This window comes from Aptenodytes forsteri, unplaced genomic scaffold (assembly GCF_000699145.1).
Source record: "Aptenodytes forsteri isolate BGI_AS27 unplaced genomic scaffold, ASM69914v1 Scaffold195, whole genome shotgun sequence".
In the NCBI taxonomy this organism is placed as follows: Eukaryota; Metazoa; Chordata; class Aves; order Sphenisciformes; family Spheniscidae; genus Aptenodytes; species Aptenodytes forsteri.
The window spans coordinates 2,008,932-2,017,413 of record NW_008795317.1 but is presented as its reverse complement, the minus strand read 5'-3'; the positions used below and the strand labels follow the sequence as shown (position 1 = coordinate 2,017,413).

The 8,482-nt window shown below is 41.9% G+C and overlaps 1 protein-coding gene across 1 annotated transcript; it reads right to left on the bottom strand.

Annotated features, from left to right (window-relative positions):
• Window positions 1-1,075: 1,075 nt before the first annotated feature.
• On the bottom strand, window positions 1,076-8,482 carry SLC30A1 (solute carrier family 30 member 1; the record flags this gene model as incomplete). The annotated part of the gene is made up of 2 exons (XM_009279628.1): window positions 1,076-4,543; window positions 8,035-8,482. Coding segments are annotated over 2 exons (1,359 nt in total), but the record flags the coding sequence as incomplete, so codon positions are not given.

Genomic DNA, 8,482 nt, shown 5'->3' with positions numbered 1-8,482 from the left:
AGACATGTACTAAGTGTAAAATATTTCACCCAATGATGTTTCGTACATCTCTGACACATTTAATCAGAAGCATAAACAATCTAGACACTGAAATACAAACTTATTTTTCCTTAAAATCAGTGTTCCATATTTTTTTATTTTAAAAATTCAGGAATGTGATACACAATACAATTAGCTCCCCATCACTGCAGTGTTCACTTACATGAGATTCACTAGTTTCATGCTTTGTGGAAAAAAAAAAAGAGACTGCGCAGTGTTTTTGAATGCTCCCAGTATGGAACTGTGATCTTCAGAACAAATCAAGTCTGTGTAACCACAGACAGATCAGGTTAAAAAAACCAAAATCAAGCTATATCGCAAGCTAGCAGGCTACAGTCGGGTCTCATACAGCCAGAAACAAACACAAAAATTGTGTTCCTGCTGCTGTACAGCCACCACCTTCACCTGCCTATATGCTTTCAGGGAATTTACCATCGAGGGCTAAAGAGGCTAAAGGGCCCCGTTAACACCAGCTGGTGCTGCACAGGCAACACGGCGCATGACAGAGAGGCCACACAACTCCCCCTTCTGCCCCCATCATCATCGTCGTCGTCGTCGTCACATCTGCATCCTGTCCTGATAATAAAAATAACGTGGGGGAGAGCTTTTTGTCTTTTAAGCTAGCCATTGCCTGCAATGGACACAGAAATAGAAAAATATGACTTCTGCCACAAAAAAAAGATTAAATAGTTACAATGGAATTAGTTACTACAACTCCATCTATTCAGATGCATTTACTGAGACTGTTAAGCCATGGTGGCCACTGTCAGGACTTAATAGTTGCTCTCTTTTTACAAGAGCAACAGGAGAGAAGTAAGTCAGGCTTCTCAGTGCTACTATGGTTTGTCTTGGGTTTTGTTTTGTTTTTTTTTAAATAAACTAAAGAGCAGTAGTTCTATGGCGCGTTAGTGATATACAGCAGGACCTCAATAATTCATACTAATGACAGAGACCAATTTTAAACTAGCGAGCAAAATAATTAGTGAAAGTTTACCATAAAAAGCAAGGATACACATTTCCAAGAAAAACAGTACTTTGTTCATTTCAAAATTTACTTGGTTAATACTTTGTAGTATACTAGCAGTGGTAGCATATTTCGCAAATGTAGTCTCATACAAGATCTCATTTAACAGTCAACTCTAGATCATATACAGGTAACAGAAGAAAGAGTTAAGATAATTCAGACAAAACAAAACCATATATAAATACTATATTAACATATTTAAGTTAGTTTACGAGACTATACAACAAGCATAAACACAGAAAAAGGTGAGCGATGCCGATGGCTGTGAAGTACCAACATCCCCAAGCGAGCGCAAAGCTGAACTGACCCATCCACACACCGCAGCCTCCTGTGGATGCATCTGAGCAGCCAAGAGGCAAAATGACTGCATGGTGCTGCGCTGCACCCAAGCTAACAAACCCTGTGAGAGCAGGCTCGTGCGAAACCGGACCGAGCTCCTTTACTTTTCCAATGCTTTGGCACAGAGCATTTGGCCAACGCACTGGCATACGATACAGAGCTAGTCTGGCCCTGTAGACTGCACAGTTAATATACAACACTGGTAATCCACCCATGGATAATCGAGAGTTGACTGCAATGCTCTGCTGAGAAGTTGGGTGAGACCACTGACGCGACCTGGGCCAATCCAGGCCCGACGAGCAGCAGACTATTTTGAACTACTTAGGAGCAATTATCATACGAGACACATATTAGAAATGCAAACTAGCGAGGTGTTCTGTATCCGGAGGCAAAGCTACATTCCCTTCACTAACAAAACATTCTTTTTTAAAAAAAATCTACATTTAAATACTGTTAAAAACCTGAAAACCACAGCATCAAAGAATTTTGTAAGGCCAAAACTATCCTCAGTTCCCTCTGTTGTGCCTACGTATTGCAATACATTTGTAGATGGAGTAAATACCACGTAATTTAATATCTTATACTCCTTCCAGTGCCCTCCAGTAACAGATCTCAGAGCTCTTCACACAAGAGTTAAGCCTCACAACACCCCTGTGAGGTAGGTTTTATCCCCATTTTAAGACAGGGAAACTGAGGCAGAGTGTTTATCATGTCCAGAGTCATAGAGCAAACAATGGAAGATCTGAGTTGTTTTCCAGTTTTGAGCATAGGAGCAGTCAATTAAATCACAAGACATTACTTCCCATACATAACTTGAGGGTGGATCGAAAGGGTCGGGGTTTTAGATTAGATTTCTTGTATGTTTTATCTTCAACTCTCATCTAGTCTCTGCCAAATTCACAGAGTCCATAGACGAGTTTCTCCTTTGTTAAGGTGTAAGTTGGCAGCATACTGTAACAGCTTCTTTAGAGCCAGTTGACAATTAACTGAGTTAACATTTTAAACCATAGATTCGGATACTTAATAAGTGAAATTATGTGATACATAAACATCTCAAAGTGTGAAATACAGTGAATGAAATCCTACTCCCCGCCCCGCTTCCTCAAAAGTCAGCGGAAGGCTCCTGAGGACACCGCGGGGACCAGGATTGCAGTTACTGCAAGTGCTTACAGACACACTCAACTACAAGAAAAATGCACCACTGAATTACTTGTTACGGAGGCTATTGTCTATGCTTAAAAGCATGAATTATACTGTCCGTGCCTGGCAGACTTTCCCCGACAGAGCACTTACTGACATAACTAATGCTTTTATCTTAGTAAACTGAGAATCAGTTAAAAATGAAGCTCCAGCTCTTCATTCATAGCACTGTGAGTCAGGGATTCTTTACCCTTCGAAGACTTTTATGACCAGACAACTTGGAAATAAGGACAAACACCAGAAAATCCATAAAATATGAAAGTACGTGTTACTTTATCGGTCAGTCTCACGTCTTGATCACAGAGCAGTATACAGTAGCTTGGACTTCCATTCTGATAGAAAAAAAAGCCTTTCACATCTGATATTTTCACAAGCAGTTGATTTTAATTACCTCGCTACCTTACCAGAAAAAGTGGGGACAGTTTCTAACAATCACATGATGTTCTCTTTAAAATATGCTATACGATAAGTTCATTAGAAAAGCCTTCACATTTATTATTATATAGGTTTAAGAAAAATATGTGAAATTGCGAAGTGGTTTCCAGTTTTAAGTAGCTATATCTTTAAAAACGTTCTATGAACTTTGGTTTCCTTAGGGCTTCTAAATAAACAATATATTAAAATATCTACAAATCAAATATTAAAGGAAAGAGTAGGTCCAAGAAATCTGTAACACAAATTGAGTTCCTACATGCTTATCCCTCAAATACCTTTTCACTGGAAAAAAAAAATTTAATTTGAAGCACAGCAAAAAGTGTCTCCGCTGAAATGTTGAAACTGGTTTTCTGAAGTTGTTACAGCATTGGTGCACTTTCTGTCTGTCTCAGTACAAAGTCAACACAAACACATTGTATCATGACAGTGACATTATGTTCTTTAAAACAAGCATTCTAGATTTAGCAATATGACAAGAACAAGGACTTCAGCAATTACACTACTTGGCAAAATTGCATCTCAAACGTCTGTCTCTTCCTCTTGCAATATAGCTGTTGTCAAAGTCACCAACACTCAGGTAGCACCATTGGGGGAGTTACAAAGATGATTCAAACTGCTCGTTTTGATCGGTGTTTGCCTCTAGCTTAACTGAAGGGATGCTCTCCGACTTAGTCCTCCTAGTTTTCGGAAATTCAATGACAACTTCTGAACAAGAAATACTAAGTGACGAAGATTTTTCTGTCTTCTTTGCAATACTATCTTCTCCTGTTCCGCAACACTGCTTCAAAGCACACTGAGTCCTGCAAGGAAACTCACATTTCCCTCTCCCCGATTCAGACCCAACGCTGGCAAACTCAGGCTGAATGGTAGTTGCATGAATCCCTTCGTCATGAAAGATCTCTTTGATGCGCTTTGCCACCATCATGTATGTGGAAGGGTCAGGACACTTTATGTGAGCAGTGCCAATGATCCTACTGCCTGCTAGCTGCCAAATGTGTAATTCATGGACTGCTTCAACTCCTTCAAGGGTACGTAATTTTGAGTTCAAGGAATGAACATCTATTTGTTTGGGAACAGTCTGTAGAAGTATAAGGGCTGACTCCCTAAGTAACGGGTAAGTTGTGTAAAGGAGTATACAAACCATTATCAAACAAAGGACGGGATCTAAATATAGCAACCAGCATGGACCAGCCACCGTAATGCTCTCTTGCTCAGACTTGTTTGCTCTGCCAAGTGTTTGGGATAAAGTAGCGTTTTCCATGCAATGATTATTGACACATGGATTAAAGCAGGGCCCATCTTTGGGGCATGGATTCCACAACCCATAAAAGAGCAAGGCATTCACTACCACAATTACTGAACCTAAGGCATCTCCAAAAACATGCAGAAAAACTCCGCGCATGTTAAGCTGCGCACTAGAGTCTTCTTCAACCTCCTCTACATCCAGAGGATAATGACCAGCGTTCCCATTCACTTGTAGGTCAGTCATGTCGTCTTTCATATCACCTGACAAGAAAACAGTAAAATGATTAGGCATATGCTATAATTCTACACATTACTATAACTCCATATAAAATAATAACCAACATTGAGTACAAAACTGAAAAGCCAGCAACTCTACCCATAACGCTCAGCAACATTTTCTCTGGCTGAGAAATATTCAGTTGTCCCAATAAGTCATCTAAATAGTCTAGAAGGCAATTGTTTCTACATGGAGCTTAAAGATGTAGAGTGGCAAAGTATGAAGATGACCGCATTTTAATTTATTCTACTGAAAAACTGTTTTCACGACTTCCAGCTGTTTAACCATTTGACTACTCACTGTTCATTTCTTAAACAAAATGTGGAATTACAGACCATATATAAAAAAGCTGATTAAGTAGCTAAGTAACTGACATTTGTTCCCTCTTTTGAAAAGCCAGAAGGCTAATCACATTGCTAAAATCTCTCTTAAACCATAGGACTGCACTGCTATTTTATATTAAAATTTATGAGGCCAGAAGCTCAAAAGCTGTATGGATACTGCTTTATAGCAACAACTTCTCAGGTTTAGTAGTTCATCTCCAAAAGACTTCTGCATTCAAGGAAAAGGAAGTTTTTCTGAGATGGCGCATGGAGCCAGCAGAACTGTGAGATACAATGAGCTGAGCTTTTAGGTCTAAAACGCAGAATTTATCAGCAGTATTGACTACAGGACAGTTTAAGTTATCACTGAAGCTCTCAGAGGCTATGAACTAGTGTTATTTATATTTCAGAGTACATAAAAACCATATTTTTAGTACTTTTTATTTAAGTGACATACAGCTGTTGAGTGACATATAGCTGTTGATGCCCAAAGCCGTATGTCATGGACCATTCAATGCAGAAATGGCACTCCTTTGTCAAAACTGTCTGCGATATTACCACGCCATCACACCTAACTAGCTATATAGGAATAAATGCACACATCATTACAAAGAAGAATGTTTTTTGAAAGAAAAACATCTTCCAATGTTCAAAATTTTAAGTATTTTACATGATTAACCTCCCACTTTTCTTCAAAAGTTCTTCTTTGGACAGAAAACTTCCAGTGTTAAAGAAATGTAATGGCCACTGGCCCGACAAACTGAAACAAGGAGCTCTTACAGCTTCCGTGGTTATTCAGTTCAGAGCTTGTAAACATTAACATGTTAGTATGACCTGCAGCTTCTGCCACTCTGCTCTCATGACTGCAATTCTGTAATCATAAAGTGTCTACAAGTTCTTTCCTCTCTGAAGACGGGGTGGGCTCCTACGATGGCAGCTGAGCGGGTCAGTTCCAAGCCCCAGGCTCATAATCTCATGCATCACACTTCTGTCCTAAAGCTCCAGCTACATTTTCCACACAACTTCTAGGAGTTGTGGAATATGGGACCTGTAACTTCCCAGAGGAATCAATAAATTAGAGGAAAATATCTCAGGTTACAGAGTTCAGACCTCAGGGTCCACGATACCAGCAAGGAAAGAGGAACTTTTCTGACACTCCGCGGCGTACCAAGTACTCGGAGAAAAGAAGATTTGGAAAGTCAGTAGACCTGTCTATAAGGGTGGGTAACAGAAAACAGGGTTCCAGAAAGCTCTTGAGATTTTTTAATGGCAAAAGGTTAAAACGTGTCCATTTGAAATGTGCTCATTTAAATCTAACTATAAATTGATTACTTCACGTAAAGTGTATGCTCACGGATACCTGTGCAGGACTAGCCCCTAAGGCTATCGCTAGCTTTCCACTTCCACCTTAGGAAATCAGGGTCTACCCCTCTTTGTAATTTCCAGTGAAGGCATAACACCACTCTCACGTCATTTCCCTAGTCTTCACCTACACATCTTACAGCTTCTCACAAGTCTCCGAGCACCTTTACCTGTAATATTTCCATGGGTAAACTATGAATAACTCCATCCATTACATAATCATGACAGGGCATAGAAGGAAATACAAACTTATTTCAAAGTTTCACTGTGACCAAAATTACGCCCTGTTACCACCTAAATACCCACAACAAATTATTTGTTATTGCCAAAGGACATCCCTGAGAAATTCCAGACAAGTTAGCTCAAAACAGTATAGGTTTTAATCCATGCTATAAGTTAATCTTTTAGTCTAGAACTAGTCCAAAACTTGGCTAAAAGCCCAACTTTTCACCATGTTTCACCATGCAAGAACAGTTCACAAGCCAAGATATCTATCAGATCAACGGTTAAGCGAATTTTACATTGTTTGAAACTAATTATTAGGATACCTTTGTTGGAACTAAACAAACATTAAGAGCTTATTATGTGGTCAAGAAAATGGTGTACTATATTCAGAGGAACTTTCCTACCCTCTTGCAAAACGTGTCTTTTCAAAACCAACATGGAGTCAAAACAGGAGGGAGGGAGGGAGGCCCAAGATTCCCAAATGTGTATTGGAACCTCTGACCACAGAAAAACCACAACTGTAGCAAAGTTCACTCTGGCTCAATTAAAGCTCAATTTAAGCTACAACAGTGGTCTCCTGATATCACCCTGAAAATAAAGGAGAGACATGGGTTCTGAAGAATGAAACCCCCTTCCTCCTGGTAACAGGGATACCATATGATTAAAGTAGAGAAACAGCAATTACGCACCTTTCACTCTGCTAGCACGCAGTACTTGGCTTCAACCAAGTCTTCAAAATAAACTATCCAGGCTTCTGGATCCATTAAAAAAATAACCCAAGAAATTCCCTCCCACAAAATAGACACTCTGATCACAATTGGGAAGGGAAGATTTTAAATTTATCTCTATGTGCAAGTGAGTGGGAAGGCGCATGCTTTAGAAAGCTAAAGAAAACTAATTCAAAGAAACCACGCATGTACTCTGACACCAGCGAGCTCCACATTCAGTGCCTACTGCATGACTTCCACAGTTCTGATTGGTAATTTCCAAGACTTCTTCCTATTAATATGGATGTCGCGAAGAAGTACCACATTATTGCAATGGAATATACTTCAGTATGTTACGTTCAGATTGAGATTAGCTTCTCAAGTAGCTAATAACTGACCCAACGGAGAGATCCGGCTGTCAGGACCAAGGTGTTGAGCTGTGCTCTATTGGATGTGCAGCCAGTTCAGAAGACATTAGGGCAACGTCTTGTGACAGCTTGTGTCGCTAGGCAAAAAACACTTGTTGTGCCTTCTCTACCGGCACCAACTTTTTCCGAGGCAAACTGCTCTACCCTAAGACTCTTTCACACTCTGACCTGTCTGCAAGACAAACACACAACTTAGGGCACTCCTTTTAGCACCTGAAGGAAAAGTGTGAGGTAGAGGTGCAACGGCCATGTGCCCGAGGGCACCGCTAAGAAAGTTTCTTGCCTCTTCCCCAGGAGGAAGGACGGGTGGTCCCCACGAAGCTTGTGCCAGGTGGGACCAGGATGCCCACCACCCTCCTTGGGGAAGGGACCTCTCCTGCTTTCCTGACACCTCTATGCTGGGATGGGACAGAGGCGTCGCAGGACTTACCCAGCTTCTCCTGGCTGACTCCGTTGGAGCTGCTGCAGTTCTCCACCAAGGTGCTGGTCTCCTCCCGGTGCAGTGCAGCCTCCCCATCCCCGGGTGGCTGCTCGGGCTTGGGGCCGCTGCGGGGGTGCTGCCTGCCGCTGTGCGAGTGCCCGTGGCCGTGGGAATGGCCGTGGCCCCCGACACCATGGTGGTTGAAGAGGCAGAGCCCCAGCAGGTTGATGATGAGTCCCGCCACCCCCACGCTGATGACCACCAGCGGCTGCTGGATCTCGTGGGGCTCCGTGAAGCGCTCGATGGCCTCGAGCAGGATGGTGAAGCAGAGGGCGGTGAGGAAGACGGCATTGACGAGGGCACCCATCACCTCGGCCCGCACCCACCCGAAGGTGTTCTTCTTGGTGGCGCGGGTGCGCTGGGCGAAGCGCCCGGCCACCAGCGCCACGACCAGGGC